The following is a 20312-nucleotide window of genomic DNA, read 5'->3' on the forward strand; positions in this document are numbered from 1 at the left end:
GCCCTGCAGGGCTATATTAACAGTCAGAAAAGGAACACAGGGTGCAGCACTGCTCCAGGTCAGTGATGCCTCTTTTCAACAGGGCTGCACACCGCTCTGCTAACAGCCCACTCCTGTCACATGCTGAGATGATGACACTATGAGAGGGCAGAACATCAGCATCAGTGCCCAATGCCCAGTGGGACTGCTTGGCCCTCTGCCCAGCCAGCTGGACCACAGCCTGCACCCCAGTGGCATCACTAGCCCCAGCCACCTCCATGAGCCAGCCTGACCCTTGGCTGGGATAAAAATTAATCCGACGATGCCCTCTGATGGTGGAAAGTGTGGTCTGGTGTGAGCAGTGCCACGATGAACCCACAGGCTTCCATCTGGGCACTGGGGGACCTGAGGCAGATGGGAACAGAGGAGGGTCCTCGCTGCAGGGCTGATGCAGCAGGGCTGGCAGCTTTAGCCATAGGTTTGCAGTGCCATGGCTCACCAGGATGTCAGTCTGTGGGTCTGACCCCATGCCCCCTCTTTGCCCCATGTGCCTGTTCCATCAACCCCAGCAGGCTGTGCTGATGGCAAAGTGCTCTGTGCTGCTGACCCCTGCTTAGCAGCTCATTCGCTCACCCTGATGGATCTGTCTGGGTTCTCTGTTAATTACCAACATCTGACCTGAGCTGTCTCACAGATGGAAGTAATGAGGCTGCCTTCCTGCACATGAAGGACGTGTAGCTAATGGGCTGATTCCTCCTCTGTATAATGCATGGGCACAGCCTGTCTGTGTTTGGGTAGAGGGTAATGGTGTGCTGCTGAATTATGGCAGCCCTGGTGAGGATGAAGAACTCGCACTTGGATGAAAATATGTCAATATGACTGTGTTGTGATGTTGCTATTTCTCTTTTTCATTCTCCAGATGCAGCAGGTAACCCTTCCTCCTCCTCCTCCTGGTGGTTTGGTTCTGCTTTAGCCATCTTCATGTTTTACAAAGCTGACACTTTCTCAAAAGCTGTCTCCTCCACCCATGGATGTGTGGGATGCTATGACACCCTATAGCGTCCCTACAGCTCCCACTCCTCCACCCCCATTGCCCCCCCCCACTGCAGGAAACAGTGACTGTTGAGGTCCAAAGTTCAGATGGGCTTGTTTTATTGTCACAGATAAAAACACACCTAGAGAGGGCCATGCCATGGCCAGGACAACACGCAGGACCCAGGGGCACTGCTGGGGAGGGGACAGGCCTGCAGGCTGTGACTGGGAGCATCACCACATTTTGTGCTGCTGCAGCATCCACCTGGGTGAAGGAACAGGATCTGAGTCCTGCCAGCTGCTGGTCAAAGGTGAGATGGGAAACCAAATCCCAGCTGTGGCTCCAAGGGATGACAAGCCCACACAAGTTCCTCCACCCTCATCTGCCTCACAAAGTTCAGCTGCAGACCTTCAGCTCTGCTCCTCTGTCTCACACACCCTTATGCCTGCCCCCAGCCCCCTGTATGTGTATTCAGCTCCATATCTCCAAGCCCTGGCTGTTGTTCATGTGTCTCCCCATTCAAGTCCTCTTTTCTCTTGGCCCATTTACAGCCTTCCCTCTTCCCAGCAAAGGGGCAGGTTTCTCTCATCTCTCCTCACCAGCTCATCTCCAGCCCTGGGAGGAGGCAGTCCCCAAGCAGGGCTTCATCAGCAGCTGACAAGGGCCCAATTTGCTCCATCCCCAAAGGATCCACCCTCCTCCCCTCCCTCAGCTCCAGTCCCAACCTACCTCACTCTTCGTCTCAGCCTCCAACCCGTCCTCACTTGGGCACTGTAGGAAAGTATGGGAGATGTAAAGGCCCTGAAATCCCTTTACCTCACTCCCCTTTGACATCTAAATGTGCACTGGACATGACAAATCCTCTCAGTGTGCTCACACCTATGCGCAGCATCCCTGTGCACTCACGCTCCAAGAGCTGACACATGCACTGCCTTCTCCCAGACAGTCTGTCCCCATGACACCATGTTCCAGCCTAGCCAATGGTCAGGTGCTTTGTGGCCCCAGCACAAGGACAAGTTTGTCATCAAGGGTTGGACTCTCTGCTGAGGCAGGGAAATGGGAGCTGGAAAGCCTGGGCAGGATCCTGAGACATAAATCATGGCACCCCAGGTGCAAGTGAAGCAGTTTTGGCACGCGTGGCTTGGGGGTGACTTAGGACACAAGTGATGGTGGACGCAGTGAGGAGCGAGTGGCCGTTATAGCCATCATCTCTGCTCCTTTGCATCTACAGACTCTGGTTTCCTGCCCACTTTTTGGCCATGAATGAAAAACAAAGGTTGCTGCAAGACTAAACCCAAGAAGCCAGAGAGCAACCCAATGCCCTTCAGCTCCTCCTCCACCAAAACCCAACAGAAAAGAGGCGCAAACTGCACCACTGTGACAGCAGTGGAAGACAGGCAGGGAGATCTGCTCCTCTCTCTTCAGTCAAACTTACTTTTCACATCAAGTTTGCAGTCTACTGAGGCTTCCCCCAAAGGGTTCACAGCTTTGCAGGTGTAGACGCCCGCATCGAAGGGGCTGGGCTTGCGGATTTCCAGGGAGCAGACGCCCTGCTCAATCATTGCTATGTATTTTGGATCTTCTCGTATCTCCATCTTATTTTTCATCCAGATGATTTTGGGCTAAAAGGCAGAAGGGTTTCATTTATTGATTTATTTTTAAAGCAGAGAGAAACATGAGAAATCTAACTGTCCCCAAAATATAGCCATCTCCTTCTGCTTTGCCTTGGTCCTTCCCAGAGCCAGTGGCCATGATGAGATTCACTGTCAGAAGCCATTTGTAGAGTTAAAACATCCATTCTGGAGCTCTAGCCAGCACCCACAGCTCCTCTTTCAGTGTGGAAGGAGACAGGGCATGGCTTGAATTGAGACCAACCTCCCCTCCCTGTGCAGAAACACCCCAACCTGCCCTGGTTTGACTCAGAGGGCAGCTGCAGACCTTATCTCCATTCAGCCCTAACCCAGCGTGGCCAGCCATCTCCCAACACTTGCAGCCACTTTGCAGAGCCCAGCTGGTGGCTGCCTGCACACAGGGTGATGCTGCCCTTGGAGGAGCACTGACCTGGGGGAAGCCCCGGACGGAGCAGAAGAGGTGAGTGCTGTAGCCCCGGGTGGTTGCTCGGTCTGTCAGAGGCTGGGTGAATTTGGGGGGCTCCATCATGTCCCGTTCAGGGATCTTCTGTGGCTGGTAAACAGTTTCTAGGAAATTAATGAAATTAAGGTGAGGCAGAGTTTGGGATCCTTGGTTGACCATCACATGGCCATGTGAACCCAGCCCCAAGCCTCCCAAAATACTTCTGCTCTCTCACATGAGCTAGACAGCATGTAGAGCAACCTGAGGGCTTGGCCTTCAGCTCACACCAGCCCCGTCTATAAATCTCAACTCATCCAACCATGCCCAGTCCCTGGGGCTGATGCAGCCTCCTGTCTGTGAGCCAACAAGATGATGCTTGTCTCGCTCTGTGCAGAAGGTCAAACCAGGGCCAGGCACCTCAGAACCTTCTACTTCATCCATCCCAAGGACTGAGAGCCTCACCCTGCAGGGCTCATCCTGGTGACCAGCCTGGAGGCATCACCACCGACCCAACACTAAGGAAGCCCTGTTGGGGACAGGATCCCTCCCTCTCACCCCATCACCCCAAACCACGTCCCCGTCCCCACTTGTCTTCTTGATGTGGGCCACTCCAGAAGCAACAGCTGCTGTCTCGCTCAGCCCGCAGGCATTCTCTGAGAAGACACGGAAGGAGTACGTGTTGCCTATGATGAGGTCGGAGATGGTGCAGCTGGTGCGGGTGCAGCGCTCCAGCACTGTGAACCATTTCTGATGGGGGGGAAAAACAAAAAAGATCAGTTGGAAGCTGCCTAAAGGAAGGGGAACCCACAGGTGCACCCACAGCACTGGGGTACGTGAGGCACAGGAGTGGTTGGACTCACCCCACTCTTCTTGTCTGACTTCTGCACTGTGTAGCCCTTTATCTCAGAGTTTCCATTGTCTGCTGGGGGACTCCACTCCAGGGCCACGTTAAAGCCCCACACATCCACCAGCTTCAGGTTCTGGGGGGGACCAGGCAGCTCTACAATTGCAAACACTCACATGGCTGTGTCCTCATTTGCTCCCTCATTAGGAGGTACTAAGCTCGGTCCCTCCTCTTCACCTCATTTTTAATGTATTTTTACCCTGTTGCAGCACACGAGAGGTGAGGATCTGCTATGGGCATGGGCTGATAAACATCCTGCAACCCCCACAGCGATTTCCTCATGCAATGGAAGAAGGACCCAGGGCCTTGCCCTTGCTTTGCTGCTGTCCCTGTCCCATACCACCCAGACCAGGAGCTACCCCCAGCCAAAGGATCCACCTCTCACATCACAACCCCACAGGTCCCCATCTGCAGCCGTACCAATCACTCGGATGTCCAGGACGGCTTTGTCCTCTGCTCCATTTATCCTCACTGCAAGCTGGTATTTCCCCGAGTCGCTGCGCTGCGCCGTGCGGATGAAGAAGATTGTGTCCTTGTCTGTGTTGCGGATGTTGACCCGGCTGGTGTCCAGGGGCTGGTTGTCCTTGGTCCAGGTCACCTGGGGCTGCGGCTTTCCCTGGAGGAACCCATGTAGGTAGGTTAGAGCAACTGAAGGACGTGGTCCCAACAGGGTGAGCAGAGCCACTTCACTTCATCCAGGCACAGCCATGGCCTGGATATGCACCATAGAGTCATTTGAGTTGGACCTAAGGGTCATCTAGTCCAACTCCCCTGCAGTGAGCAGGGACTCTCTCATCCAGCAGGGCCCAGGGAAGAAACTATAGCGAATTCCCATCACCACCCATCATCCATAGATGATGTGGTCCCTAAAGTCCCCACCGAGCAAATTCATTTGCCTATCAAGAGATTTGCAGACAGAGCCGTGCTCACATTGCCGAGCTAAGGGTTTGACTTTGGTATCATGGCTGATTCACCCTGGGAGCACAGCCAGCACAGGCTCCCAGCTGCCTACAAGACAGGGATGGACAAGTCCCTCACTGCAGGGACAGCCTTCTGCCTCTTCCTTGGCTGAGGTGTTTCAGGGGTGGGTTTAATCCACAGCAGATCTCTAGTGGAGATGCTTTGAGGATGCCACAGACAGCATCCTCAGATGCTGGAGATGGACTATGGACTCCAGCTTGTTCCACCAGCATCATCTTCAGCACCTCCTTCACACAGCCCTGGGGCTACCCTGCTCCAGAACAGCCGCCCTCCCTAGGAGGACACCCAGCACTGTGTCTCTGGGTCCACAGCACTGTAAGCCAGGTATGAACTGAACAGGAACCACAAGCTGAGACAGCAGCAATACCTAGTTCATGCCCTTGTCTGTTTGGGGTTGTCCCCTTACCAATGGGAGCTAGGCAGGAATTGGAGAGGAATTCCCACCCATCTCAACCCGTAAGACATGGGGACCAGGACAAGCTAGCACATAGCAGAATGGGGCATGCTACATTGGCTAGGAAGGTCACTGGGGAAACCAACCCTGAGTGAGCAAATCCAAGGGATTAAACCCCAAATCACCCACATACCTGGAAAGGGATCAGCAGGTTCACAGCCTCCCCAACGTGCCTGACATACACCTGCCGCAGCTGGCGAGGTAAGCGGATCCTTGGGAGATCTGGGAACCAGAAAGTCAAACAGTGGGGCCAGAAAATCACAGCTCACAGCCTGATCGCATCTCATATGTGGTCAAACAAGACAAACCTATTCCAGGTGTCCTGCCCTTGGCCATCAAGATGTCCTCCCCAGAAGCAACTCTTTCCTCTCATCTCATGGTTTTAGTGGCCATGGTGATGATGGGTTGGTGGTTGGACTAGGTGATCTTAGTGATCTTTTCTTAATGATTCTACTATTCTAGGATCTCCTGAACCATGCTTCCCATTGCCAGCACTCCAAAATTACTTCCTTGTCCATTGCAATCCAATGGCACCACCACGATGAACCATTCATCTTTATAGCCTGCCCATGGCAACCGGTGTGGGTTAACCAGCAGAGCCCACGTGGCAGCAAAGCCACGGGCAGCATCTCCTGTTGGGAACCATTTATGTCCCAGCTCACGCAGCAGAATTTCTAGGAACACACAACCTAACTTCCAGCAAGGGCAAGCTTGGTGGGCATCTTCCTTCACTGTGGCCTCGGGGCTGTCAAGAGGACAAGATGGTGCACAGTTTCTTATAGCAGAGCTACAAAAGGCCAGGCTAGAAAATGGAGGCTGATGTCCCCAAGGGAACATAACAAAGATAAGCAAAAAAACCACTGGAGAATGCCGATGGAGTGCGTGCCTCCTTCCCAGGGTGAAAATAGCAGCCGTGTAACCCAACCAGCACGGAGCCAGCAATCCTTTGGGGAGGCATTGGGTTGACGTGAGCCCCTCATAAAAGAGCTGTGTGTCTCTGCCTGGATTAAACGTGCTGGAGCTCAGCTCTGGGGTGGGGGCTCGTGGAGGGCGACAGCCAGAATTAAACCAGGAGCAGGCGAAGCCTCAACAGCTGTGAGCAGAGAGGGCTGGGAGATGCCCGACGGTCCCAGATGGCCCCGCTGACAGCTGGGGAGGTCTCTGCTTTGTGCACACAGCTGTTGGCTGCAGGAATCCACGTGTTGGTGCTCTGCGTGGGCTCATTCATCCCAGCAGGGCAGAGAAACTGGATTTCCGTGGAGGAACATTAATTCATGGGTGTCTTCCTCAGCTCAGCCACATGGGGCTGGTTGGGACAGTGGCCCAGATGGAGTGTGTACATGGCTGAGAAGGCACTGCCTTGCCCTAATTCCCTGCAAGATGCTGAATCTTTGGCTGGTTTCTCCCCATCTCTCTCTCTGCCTCCCAAACCCACTCATCCCACCTGTTCTTAAAATCCCTGCTGCATGTACTGCTGCTATTTAAAGACCCATCTGACGCTGTAAATGTACCAAAGAGGGGTGCAAGATGCAATCCTGAATAAAATGGGAAGGCCAGAATGTGACAGACAGGATGGGGATGAACGGACTCGGGCACCCAATGTGCACCAGCACCCCTGGGTGGACTCGAGAGGGGTCATTTGTTTCTCAGCACAGCCAAAGCACGTGGCAGACTGTGGTTCAGATGAAATGCAAAAGTTGGCAAGGGCCATATGCCAATAAAGAGTTTCAGACAGCAAAGGAAAGAAAAAAAAAGGAAAAGATATAGAACAGAGCAAGTTGCGCATGGATCTTCCAGCCCTTTGGGTTTTAATCTCAGCTGGCACACGTGGTTGGGAAAAAGCTTGCAGTGATGACAGCAGAACTTGGTGCAGCATGGGACTGCCAATGGGAAACCTGAGCTGTGCGCCTGGCATCTCATCCCAGTCCCTGTGCCTCCATTTCCCCAGTTCTGCAAGGAAAATGGGATCTGGAGGTGAACAGGGCACCGCTGGCAGACACCTCTGTGATATCTCTGCTTCAGTCCCCAGAGGATTCAGGCAGAGCTGGGCTCTGGACACAGCACCCAATAAGCTACACGCACAGCCCTGCAGGACCCTTTCCAGATGCTAGTAGCCTTCTCCAAGTCCTTTCCTACAAAAAGCTGGCAGTTTCTGCAATACCTCGTGTTACCATTAATACTACTTTAAAGCTGATGAAAAAATCTCTGTTCTTTGAGTCACGGGAAAACTTGTGCACTAATAATTCCCCAGGATAAATAAGTATATTTCCTGTCAGCTAAATGAAAACCAGCTTTGCAATCGTCCATCAACCTCAGCACATTTGCTGCACCCCAGTAGGAATGCGAGTCTTGCTAAGCATGGGAGCGAGCTGTTCATTAGCGCGTCCAGCGTGATTAGAGTTCCCAGTGTCCACACAACCAGCTCTCGACTTTCCTCAGCTATATAAACAAAGCTGCCTCCGGCCCTGCTGCCCAACAGGGATGTGGTGGCACAGCGGAGATGCAAGGGGAGAAGATGCAAGGCCATTTCACAGCCATTGCAATGAAATGGGAAAACGGGGCTCTGCGTTTTGGGTGCGGTTCGCTCCCAACTACAAGATCAGTGCACTGAGGTCAGGAAGCTGCCCCCTTCCCATCCCAATCCAGGGGAACTGGGCCCTGTTTTGGAGGATAACATCTCAGTCAAAGGCTGGCTCGCAACAGTGAGAGGGCAGAGGATGGTTGGGCTGCAGGGATGAGTGCAATTTCTTTGCCTGTTGACAAGGCACACGAGGATACTGCATGGCACGAATTCTTACCAGTGATTTCCCTGATGAGGATCGGCTGCTCCAAGGTAGCTGGGACGCTGGTGCCACTGGCGCTGATGGCCTTCACCCGCACGTGGACCTTCTCACCAGAGCCGAGGTCCTGGATCTTGTAGCGGGTAGAGAGAAAAGGCGCCTTGTTCACAGCTGTCCAGTCCGTACCTGGAACAAACCCAGCAAAGCCCTACAGATGCGGCATGGCCAGATGGATGCATGCCCTCCAGACAGCAAGATCAAACCCCAAGAGGTGAAACAGAGAAGCAACAAACTGCTCCCTTGGAAAGGCACAAGCAGAAAGATTCATGTCATCAGATTTGGGACACCTGGCCTCCCCACCCTGCCAAGGAGTGTGGGTTACCAACTGGCAGGTGGTCAACTGTTGTGCAGGAGGCAATTTGCAAGGCATTAGGCCAACAAACATGGGCTCTGCTGACATTCCAGGTGCATTTCTGGAAGTAGTTAAGATCCTCTGACCACCCTGCCAGCCTATCTTCTCTCGAATCCTGAAGATCCTTTGCTGTGGCTTACTGTGCTCCCCAGCACATCCTCCACATTGGGTAAAACCTGTCCATCACCTGCCACTGGCATTACTCTACCTTCACTCCAATCTGACCATATTTTGGCCACCCAGGTTCTTGTACCAGCCCAAATGCAGCAGTCTCAGAGCCCATGTGGCCACCACTGAGTGACTATAGCTCTTCTGCCACTCAGCCAAGGCAAAAGCATGCTAGGAGAGCATCCAAAACCGTGACCTTTGGTGGCTGTTAGCCAGCTTCCTCCAGGAACTCCTGCATCTTTCCTTCTCCCATGCAAGGACCTCCTCACAGATCCTATCAAGCCAGTTACCTCCCCAGCCTCCAGCCCAATGGAAAGCCTCCTGTGGCCACGCTTGTAGTTTTGCTTGTGTTGATCATGCCTGCCACAAGCTGAACGGCCAAAGGCCACAGGTCAAGTTTCCATGGACCACCTGGATCTCCCAAACTGCTCCAGCCTCACTCAGCACCCATCCCAGCAGCCCCAGCCTGCCCTTGCTGTCCCCACACACACCTCGTTCACTCTCACCCCAAGGCCAAGCAGGGCTTCACAAACACATTTCACCCACCTACTTCATTCCACCACCAAGCCATGCAACCGGAGAACTGCAGCTAATTGCTGCCGCCCACCAACCCCTCTCCATCCTCTGCATCCATCCTCCTTCCAGGTCTTTGAGCCCCATGTTCCTGGGGGTGGGCTTGCCTGCTGATACTTGCCAACCTCTCACACCACCCAGCAGAACACTTTCCTCTCTCCTCCTCCCATCTTATCCCCATTTCTTGGAGCAGACATGAGAGAATTGTGTCTCTATCCTCCCATGGTCTTGTATGCCCGTCCCAATCCTGGGTTCATGTAGAGCTGGTGATCACCAGAGACCATTCCCTACGGGCCTGCTGCTCCCTCCTCCACCCTCTAGCTGGATACAGAAGTGACGTTAAACCTCTGCGGTCCAGCCCATGGCTAAAGAGACCACCAGTACCTGAAGCCAACGAGATGACCCTCTCCTTTATAGGAAAAAAATATATATATCACTTAAATCAAAGTATTTGGTGCAAAGAAAGGAAAATGGGCTGCACAGAAAGGTGCTACAAAGTTCCACCCAGCTCCATCTCACACCTCTGCAGCACCTTGCCCACTCTCCATGCTTAAGAGGCAGGAAAGCCCAAGCCTACTTCCATCTTTGCAGATCTCCACCACGTATCCATCCAGGCTCGATTTGCCCGTCTGCTCCGGTGCTTTCCAGGTCAGTGTAACAGAGTTTTCAGTCACTTCTTCCACAGCCAAGGACAAGGGAATGCTGGGCGGCTCTGCAACAAAGCCACAGAGTGAGGGCAGGCTGTGGGCTCTTGGGGAGCAATCAGCCCACCCACCCCGATTCCCCCAGCCCTACCCCCCTCCCAAAATATCACCGTCGAACTCATGCCCCAGCTTTTCACCCATATGTGTCCCCGTCTCATCCTCGCACGTTCCCCTCCCCACTTCACTATCCAGTCCCCTCCTCACCTTCTTTGGGTTTCTCAGGCTCAGGCTGTGGGGCTGGGGCTTCAGCTGGGGCAACCGGGGGGGATCCTTCCTCATGGGCTGGAGTCGCTTCAGCCTCATGGGCCGGAGCATGCTCAGATGCAGGGGCCGCAGGCTGCTCTGCATCAGGGGGATGCTCGGGGGCTGGGGGGGTTTCAGCAGCAGGGGCTGGGGCATGCTCTTCCTTTGGGGTGTGTGCCGGCTCTTCCTTTGGGGTGTGTGCCGGCCCTTCCTTTGGGGTGTGTGCCGGCTCTTCCTTTGGGGTGTGTGCTGGCTCTTCCTTTGGGGCTGGTGCCGGTGCTTTCTTTGAGGCTGGTGCTTTCTTTGCAGCAGCTGGAGCCGTTTTGCCGGTCATTGCTGCAAAGCCGAGGGGCTGTTTTGGGGTCTCCGCTCTGGGATCTCTGCTTTCAGTGGGGGTCCCCGCTCCAAACCAAAGGTCTGTCCTCCAGTCTTGGGAACTTAGCTCTGAAGCTGGGGTCACTGATCTGGGGTCTCCACTCTGGATCCAATATCTCCACTCTGAAGGGACGGGCTGTGCTGCAGGACGGCTGTGCTGGGAGGGGGAATCGGGTCACTGAGCCAGGACAGGGGCTGGAGATTTTTATAGGCTTGGGCTGGCACTTGTCACCTCCCTGCAAACCAATCTGCCTGCGCAGGCGGGGGCCTCCAGGAATAGCCACCCGGGACCTGCACATTCAGCAGCACGCCCCTACCCCCTCCTATGGGACTGCAACACATGGTCCTGCCCCCCCACTCCCCCCATGCCTGCACGGGACTGCGCAGGCCAGGGCCAGGTCACCTCTCTTTGGGGACACAACTCCAGTTCCCACACCAACACCACTGTGAGCTTCCCACACCACCACTGCCACCTCTGTGGTTACCTGCTGGCCCCAAATTCTGCGCTCACCCCACACACCTCACGCTTTGTCCCGCACAAGACCCCTCCATCTCCTGATCTCCGCATTGCTCCCCTGACCCACTTGCACCCCAGGTCCTTCTTTATTCCCTGCCATAACCTAAGGTCACTCTGCTCCTCAGCTCAGTTCTAGAAACCCAGAAGGGCTGAGCTTGGGAGGCACCTCTTGAGATCATCCAGACCAACCCCTCACCAAAGCAGGGTCACCAAGGCAAGATGCTCGTGAGCTTCCCCACTTCTTTGTACCCAGGTCCTCTCCTAGCTCCTACCTGAACACCTGACCCTTCCCCAGTCCCACAGTCAGCCCCAGATCCCCTCTCTCCATGTTCTCCCCATAGCTCCTTGGCCTTGATACAGCTGTTTTCCCTATCATGATCCTCACACAGCCCCATGGACACCTGCTCTGTGGTTTCCCCAGCCCTGCTGACCCTCATTCCTGGAGAATACTGAAGAAAGGCCAGCCTTGCAGTGTCTTGCAGCCTTGCCTCTGCCTTGCACATACAAAGCAGAACTGTGTCCATGGGGTCTGGTCACCCCAGGACTCACATCCAGCCACCTTTCTGCCAACCTCACATTCCAATTCATCCCAAAGGACCACAGTAACCCAAAGCCATGTTAGTCTATGGGATATAAACCCACTCACCCCCCTGCCTGTCCTTGTTTCGTTTGCTGCCATATCATGCCTGGTATGCTACTAAAAATGCCTCTGTAACCTATGGTCTAATTCCTTAGCCTTCCTCAAATTCGGGTCAATGGAGTGTTTTCTCCTCTCCCCAACTATTTCCCTCCATGGATGCTGTTTGGAGGAGCTTCTGGGCATTTCTCCAAAGGCTCACATCAGGGTCAAGAGGGCACTCAGGGACAGCTGGAGCACAGAGCTCTGTGCTCTGACAGGACCAGATTGATCTGACGGGAGAGGTTTTCTGAGTGGAGCTGGGGGCACCCTGGAAGGGGATGGAGCAAAGCAAAACCCCAGGGGCCAGGCTGGTGTTTAATGAGAGGGTAACGTCCGAGAAAAGATCTACAGAGCTTTGAAGGATGTGTCCCATGGGGAGGAGGACCCTGGGTGGGTAATGGAGCTGGTAGGAAGAAAAGTGGTCAGGACAACAGTGCTGGTTGTTGGGCCCATTGGGTGCTACTTGGGTGCTGGGTTTGGCCAAGCATGGAGATCAGCTTCTGGGCATGGAAACAGGGACAGCGAGCACTGGTGGCTGCACAAAGGCATTGCCTGAGGTCCTCTACACAGCAGAGGGTGGCTGCCAGCCCCCAGGAAGGGCATGAAGGAGACCTCCCATTTTTTGCCTGCCATGCTCCTGTAAGGTGAGAAGAAAACTCATCACAGCCATCGGCCCTGCAAGTCAAAGGCGGATCAAGTAATGTGAGCTCAACCCCCCAGCACCCCACACCCCTCATGGGTGGCTACAGAGTCTGCAATCTGCAGCACAACACTCCTGTCCCACGGTCTGTCCATCCTTCTCCACCAGCCTTCATCCCCTGGGCAGTAGGATTGGGGAAAACTCCATTTCTTCTATGCCTTGAGCCACCAAGACTTTGTCCAATCCTTGACCTCCTCAATATAAATGAAGGTGGGATGAGACCTCCCAAAACCTCTGCCCAGAGTCGGCGTTGGCTGTAGCCCTCTGAGTGGTATCTCCATGGGAGACTTCAGCCAACACATAACCTTGTTAATGGCTGGCACTCACCTGGACCTTGTGGTGGGGGCCTTTCCCATCAGCTCACAGGTGGCCATTTTGTGCACCAACTCTGCTTGAAGCCTTCATTTTTTTCTCCCAAAAAATGACTGTGATGTGTAATCTAAACCAGAACACTTTGCAAAGAGGAATTTTCTTTTGATTGTGTGTCGAGAAAAGCAATTTTAAAAGCTCAGAGAAAAGAATTAAAAAGAAGATCAATACCAAAATTCTGTCAGTAAGGAAATGAGCACTCTGATTTCTATTTCTATTTGTGTGAGTGCAGTTGCAAATTAAACATTTTCCCCTGGAAAGGAACATCAATGCAATTATTCCACTTACAGTTCTTGATATGAACAAAGTCTGAGTTTTTAGGACCTGCTGGGTGACGTTTCCATGTTGTTTTCTCTGTTGACTCACAGGATGACTCATAGGTTAAGAGCAAATGAATCAACACGGCTTATCACCCAGACTTATCTGGGCCACGTTACCGTAGTATATTGGCATCTTGTTAATTCTCACATCACCAGCGAGGCCACCGTACATTGAATGCACTCAGGTACAGAAACACCGCGCTCCCTGACGTGGGTCACCAAGGCATCGTGGCTGGTTGCCCAAACCCAAAGTCAAAGGGCTCCCAAAGGGACCAGGTTTGGTCACTCACCTCCACATCTTCAATTGTGGATGAGTGATGGGGAAAGGGAAACGGGGCCAAGGAGCCACTTCTTCAAAAAGGATGGAGCAGAGTGTCCCAAAAGGACTCGTGCTTTGTGGGGAGCTAACGTTAGCGTGTTGGTGGGAGGAGTAGGAGAAACCCACTGGGGTGGGAGATGGGGACAAAAGGAGGCGCCCGATGGGGACAGTGCTCCACCTCAGCATGAAAACTGAGTGCATCGAGTGGGCTGTGCTGTCCCAGCAGGCAGCTGGGAGTTGGACATTAAAATTTTAGTAATAATTTAAATATCAATGCATTTTGCCTGAAACCCAAAGTATTTCAGCGTTTAGATGAAGTACAGGGATTCATATTTTCCAGTGAGAAATTATCTCTTCTGTACAGGAAAAAAGGTACTATTTATAAATTGTTTCTGACCAATATTTCCAGCTCACAGCTCCATTGATATGCCTTACCTATCCTCTAGGTAAAACACAGGTCTAAATATTGAAGATTTCCTTTATTCTTTACAGGATCAGGTCCTTCTCATGCCACTGTAATCCACTCCCCCCAAAAAAGAAGCAGCGTGGTCGTATTTCTTGCTGGGCTTGTAGACAGGACCCCATCGCAAAGAGATGAACCTAGATGAACCCTAAAAGAAATTAGGGTTGGGAAACTGCATCAGGGACACAATGGGTGGAATGGGGGAAAACCCAGGCAGGGCCATTCCCAATGGCAACAGCTGATGTGTCAGTGGGGGAAGACAGAAGATTCCTCCAGTGGTTGGACCAAATCATGGAACCAAAGACCCAGAATCAATGAAGAGGCCACGTCGTGTGGGCAAAAAGGGCTCCTCAAAGCTGAACATCCTCTGGGCTCATCCCATCTTGTATCCCCATGAGCCTCTCTGGAGAGCCCAGGTAGGCTCTTTGCGCCCCAGGAGGACTATGAGCAGCAGGTGAATGTCACACTCTGTCACCTGGGCCACCAATAATTGCAAGTATGGCACTGTGAGGTCCTTGTCAAGAGCAGTGTGTATCACTGGGGGAGAGGACAGAGCCAGGCTGTTGTATCACATCACAGAATGGTTTGGGTTGGAAGGGAACCCTAAAGAACACCCAGTCCAACTCCCCTTCCACGGGCATCCTTCACAAGCCCTCTTTATCTTCCTAGGGTGTTGTCAAGGAGTAGCCACTCACAGCCTGCATCAGGGTGGGGAAGGAGACACTCAGCATTTCGCAGTTCTCACTGTCACCCCATAGTGGAATATGGGCAAAGCCACCCAAAGGGAGAGACCTGGAGTCATCCCCTCCTCCGTATGGCCACTCCAGTCCTGTCCGTGCTGTGTGGCCTGGGATTCCATAGAAAACACCCCAACCAACCCAGACAAATGCCCAAAGGAGCCCAGCCCCTCCTTGCAGGGGTTAAGTCAGACCTCCACAAAACCATGGAGCTCACACGGAGACCACGCAGCCACCAACCACAGCCACCAGCTCAGGGTCATGTCATGCCTGCCGTCACTTCCAGGCTCCAGCAGCATTTCCAGGCTGCCTGTCACTATGATATTCACAGCACGCTGAGTCAAGCACCGGGGCAGGCGGCAGGTGGGCTGAGATGCAGACAAGCTTTCCGTCTGGTGCACCGCACGCAAGCAGATGCTTACTTCACCCCACAGCAATGAGCACAGGCAGGGACTCAGCAGGGACATGGGAGCAACCCCTCCCCTGAAGCCCCCAGGCCAGGTGATGGATGACTTTAAAATGTCCTTATTACATGTGTAGAACAGCCGGGAAATCGAGAGACGCATCCAGCATGATTCAGGGTGTCTCTGAGCTCCTATTGGGGTATCAGCTGGGAACGCAAATATGGGTTGTGCTGCCCAGCCCGGTGGATGCTGTAGGATTGTCCCCATCGTGTGACCACGCATCATCTCACACCATCAACACTCAGCGTCCCCTTGGCTCAATTTGGCACCTGGGGATCACCCACTCCCAGCACCAGCTCACCAAACCATTCTGTTGGAGGCTGGAGCTGACGTCCTCCCACTGGAGCAGCCAGATGCAGGCAGGAGGATGCCAACACTTAGCCCTATTAGCACCAGGGTGCTATTCTGGGGTAGAACTGGGATAACCATCCTCCAAGCTGGCAGGGGGGACAGCAACAGAGAAACCCAAGTGGGGATGCCCAGACTCTGCCCAGTGCCTTACTGGGAGCAGAGCCTGGCTCAGCCTTCCTGGAGGTGGCAGCCTGATGGGGAACGCTGTGTCACAGTGGTATCAGCAGTGCCACCACTGAGGCAGTCCCATTGCACATCGCAGCTGCACGGGGCAGGAGCAGCGACCTCCCAGGTCAGCATAGGCAGACAGAAGCACCTGTGGGCCTTGGCACCCCATAAGTCACCCACGTCCAGCACCCAGAAGCCATGACAAAGCCAATGCATTGCTTTGCCTCCTATGGCTTTTTTTCCCACCCTGCCCCACCTCCATGGCTGCCAGCAGGAGTTTACCTATGCCAGGCTGAGCCCATGCCAGCCCTGCTGTCCTCAGCCTGCTGGGGGTCACCTCCACCACGGGCTGGGGACAGCAGCTGGGGATGCCAATAAGGCTCTGTCACCACCTGCCCTGCCTGATCTCTCTCTGGGACAGGCTGCAGACAGCATAGCCCAGAATCCTGCTTTGCTGAGCTCGGTGCCTGCAGCCCCAGGTAGCATCCAGTGCATCCCAGTTAGCCCAGCCCTGGTGTAAAACACATCCCACCACCAGCTACAGCCTAAGGCACGCACTCACTTGGTCTTCAGCATCCCCTTGCCTCCACCACCTGCCAAATACAACTCTAACATTTCCAGGGCTTCTCCCCAGTCTCTCCTGCAGGATCAGCACTGCAGACTTCCCTCCCCAGCTCCTTTCTCCCATTCACATCTCTCATTTACTTGCCCTAAATGTTTCCACTCACACTCCCCCTTGGCACAGGTGTTGGCATGTGTGCTGCCCCTGCCCAGGATGCTGTGCTGCTGAGAGGAGCAAACCTTGGACAAGGGGCAGCACATCCTGGATCCCCCCACCCCAAAGTCTCCCTCTAATCCAGGCACCATCATTCAGGACCTCCCTGCCATGCCCCCTCCCTGCAGAGTTTACAGGATGGGATGGGCTATGAGATCTCAGACCATGCCCACGTCGCTGTGACTTGCTCCAGATCCCAGGAACTGGGAAAACAGACCCACTTCAGGATTGTCCAACAGTGGCCCAGCTGCACCCTTCCCTGCTGCCACCAGAGAGCATCATGGGGACATTTAACCAGGCAGTTCTCACACTGGGTCCCTGCTAAAACCTCCAGATGCTGCTCCAGAATTTGGGAAGATGCCTTTTTTCTCATGGTTCTCAGTGTCCCCAATGTCCCCACAGATACGGCCCAGATCTGTTCAGGATGCATGGGCTCCACGTGTGCCTGCTGCGAGGGATGGGGAGTGTGGGCACTGCTCCCCATCCTGACCCACCTCTGCTGCCCCTTCCACCTCAGGACAGCCCCATATGACAGCCCTGTGCCTTTCCTGGAGGAATCATTGCCCCAAAGCACCTCCAGAGCAGCTGGGCCAGGACCTGGGGATCAGTGCATGAATGGGGTTTGATCTCTCAACCTAAAAGAGCAAGAAAGCAGCATGGCAGAGGGTGCTCCTCCTAGCACACGCTCATGCTATCACAAAGGGACGTGTGTGTATTTTTGCAGGGAAATGCCACCACATGCAGCCCCTGTGACCCAGCGAGGGCTGAGCCTGGCAGTGGCTTTTGCTGTGATGGCTTGCTTCCATTTCTTAGGGTTGGAGGTGGCAGAAATCCCAGGGGGATGGGACAACATGAGGGTCTCGTGCCCCCCCCCCCCCCAAGCACGGTCCTTCCAAAGGAGGAGGACATCCTAAGTGTTGAATGAACGACTGTCCCCACTGCAATGGAATCAGTGCAAAGAGAGCCCACTCCACCCATGGGCTGGAAACAGCCCGGGATCCCACAGCACCCTTCTTCCCCAGCTCCTGCAAAGCCCTCGGGATCCCATGGATGGAGGAATGCTGCAGCAATGTGCGGGGATGTGCAGCACTCCTGCTCAGCTGCCACCAAAGCTGAGAAGCTGATTTAATTTCACAACCTGCAAAGCCCTTAGGAAGGTAAATGTGGCCAGGCCCTGGGCACCAGGGCTGCCTATTTCCTACCCCTGGCTGCACGACTTCAAAACCAACGTGCCCTGCACAAACCTGCAAGCCAGACGTGCAGCCACCCCATGTGCATGGGCCAATGCACCCCTGGTATTCCCTTTCCTGGTACCCACGTCACCTCCTGCTTGCAGGGTGCAGGGAACCCATAGCCTTTGCACCCCAGCACAGGGGGATGAGGGGGACAGAGGGAGCAGCCAGCAGCTGACATCTGATCCCAGCTGCTCTGGTGTAAACTTAGCATGGCCTTTTGGAAAGTACTTGCTGTGGCAAAACATGCAGTAAATTACTGTCCGGGATGCCAACAATATTTTGAGATTAGCAAATCTTACAGAGCTCCTTGGGTACAAGCTGGGTTTGGGGCTGAGGTTTGCAGCCCTGCCAGCAGAACTGGGGGCTCCCATCACCCGCTGCCCCCCACAGCAGATGGCACTGAGCTGCAAATGTACTTCAGAGGGATATGGGGAGAGGTCTGGGCCAGCACCAGGTGTGGGGCTGCAGGTCTCATGTGGGTACCCCCCATTGGCTGCCCCAGCACTGCCCCACGTCTTCCAGGGGCTGAGCCATCTTCATCCCCACCTCCATCACCCCACAGTGCCCAGCACTGGGCAGGTGACACAGCCATGGTGCTTTGGGGCAGCAAAGCCCAGAGCTTTGTAAAGGCCACTCAGACCCTGCTGCCACCACCTGCCCCCACCCCAGCCATGGGTTCCTCCAGCTCAGCTGAAGGCTAATTCTGCCCCACAGCCATGGGGTAATGAGGAGGGAGAAATGCAGAAAAAGAGGCAGTGAGCACCTGGTGCATCCAGGTGGAAAGCCATTGCATGCTGCAATTAACCCCTGAAACACCCCCAATGCCAAACAGCCCAAAGGCAGTGTTTTAACCCATGATCAGCTCCTGGCTCAGCACAGGGCAGCTCTCGTGCTACACCTGAGGCTGTGCAGCTCAGCCCTTTCCATCTATGGGTGCCTACATGCAGCCCGGCCGTGGAGCTGTAAGCTGAGACGCCTCTGCACCTCCTGACCATCAAACTGCCCCTGAAAGGAGCGGATTCCCTGCACTATATTTGCAGGAGACTGCAGCTCAGCACCAGTCCCGCCCGAGCTCCCCTGCTAATCAACCCCTCCAAGCAGTCCCGAGGGCAGATTGAAATGCTTGGGGTTAAATCTGTCTCACTGCAAGGAAAAGCAGCAGGGCTGACTTGGGTCTGTACCGTCCTCTGAAAGAAACAATCCCTAAAACTAAAGGATGAGGTTTTCTTTCATGTTCTGGGGAGCTGTGAGTTGGACGCAGGGCTCTCTGCACTCTGGGTCTGGGGGCAGGAGGACTTGGGGCTGGAGATGTGGTCCTGGGGCTCCCAGCCCCAATAGGGGCACCAACAGAGATTGGGGGGGGAACCTTACGAGGGCCCTGAGCCCCCACTCTGTGCCCAGCCCCAGGTTGGCCACAGACAGGATGAGATGAGCTCCTACACTGTGGGGATGCTGAGCCTGGGTGCTCTGAAATGCAGCACCCAGTGAGGGGGTGGGCAAAGGGGGAGGGGCAGGACCGGGGGAAAAAGGGGCTGCCACGGGCCTTCCTCACCAGGAAGAGGAGGAGGAGCTGCGGTGTAAGCACAGGATCCTGGTGCAACACGGGGTTTTGCAGGGCAATGTTTGCAGCACAGTGTTTGCACCCTGAATGCACCACGCTTGCAGAATTCCAGCACGTAAAGCCGCAAAGGAAGAACGAAGCAAAACAAAAGAACAGACAAAGCTCTCTCCGGGCTCCGTGCAGTGAAGCAGAACAGTTTTGGCTGTGTACCCACAGCAGAGTCCACAATGTGTCTGTTTGTTGGCACGGTGGGATTCTGGCAGAAAGGAGCCCTCAGTGGGAAGATTCCAAGTTCAGCAGGGCACGGTTGGCTGGGTTGTGGCCAGGGCACAAAGGGACAGTGTTCCTCCAGAGCAGAGAGGTTCGGGGCTGGGAATGCAGCATAGAAACTGTCAAAGCAGAGCGAGGTGATGGCGAAGTGCATTCATGCTTGGCTTAAAGGGAGCAAGCAGAAAAGCTCTGTGGAAAGAGAAGAAAAAGCAACTTCCAAACAAGGAATTTGGGGATTTCTCCTGGCTGAAATCAATGATTGCTCTCCTAGGGTGGCTCTGTTTTCCAGGAAAGGAGGGATTTTCCTCTGAAGTCGAAAGGGAAAACCCCTAAATTTTTTATTCTCCTGCTGTTCCAACAGGAAATGTCTCCTGGGAGCTGCACACAATCCTGCTGCTGTCTGCTATGCGAAGCACGACTGCTCAGCCACCCCCCAGAACAGCCGAAATCCCCCCGGACCCACAGCACCAATGGCCCTGGTGGGGAAAGAGACATCACCGGGGCAAAAGGAGGGTTTTTGGTACAGGAAAGCTGCGTCTGCAAACTGTCCCGACAGCAGGGCTGAGGACTGTGCACAACTCATCACACCTCACAGCTGTGCCCACGGGGCCGATCCGGGCGCTTCTGAAGGAGGGTGCAGAGCTCTGCCCAAGGAGCAGCGCCAGCACAGGTGGAAGCGCGGCCGGCAGCTTTCCCACACCGGGA

General features: G+C 54.4%; 1 protein-coding gene across 4 annotated transcripts; it reads right to left on the reverse strand.

Moving 5' to 3' along the window:
* Positions 1 to 1114: 1114 nt before the first annotated feature.
* MYBPH (myosin binding protein H) lies at positions 1115 to 10872 on the reverse strand. Of its 4 annotated transcripts, none has more exons than XM_003212848.4 (11): positions 10266 to 10872; positions 9935 to 10069; positions 8223 to 8390; positions 5558 to 5646; positions 4410 to 4605; positions 3946 to 4085; positions 3673 to 3832; positions 3074 to 3210; positions 2448 to 2634; positions 1742 to 1783; positions 1115 to 1276 (listed from the first exon to the last, which is right to left on the reverse strand). In XM_003212848.4, the coding sequence occupies exons 1-10, from the start codon at positions 10636 to 10638 to the stop codon at positions 1773 to 1775; spliced, it is 1596 nt and encodes a 531-aa protein (XP_003212896.2). In that variant the 5' UTR covers positions 10639 to 10872; the 3' UTR covers positions 1115 to 1276; positions 1742 to 1772. The 4 variants fall into 4 exon arrangements, with proteins under 4 accessions (XP_003212896.2, XP_010722324.2, XP_085066594.1 ...); XM_010724022.3 differs by having other exon boundaries at positions 1115 to 1309; XM_085210468.1 differs by having other exon boundaries at positions 1115 to 1312.
* Positions 10873 to 20312: the final 9440 nt, after the last annotated feature.

The sequence above is a fragment of the Meleagris gallopavo genome, chromosome 28, assembly GCF_905368555.1.
Source record: "Meleagris gallopavo chromosome 28, MGAL_WU_HG_1.1, whole genome shotgun sequence".
In the NCBI taxonomy this organism is placed as follows: Eukaryota; Metazoa; Chordata; class Aves; order Galliformes; family Phasianidae; genus Meleagris; species Meleagris gallopavo.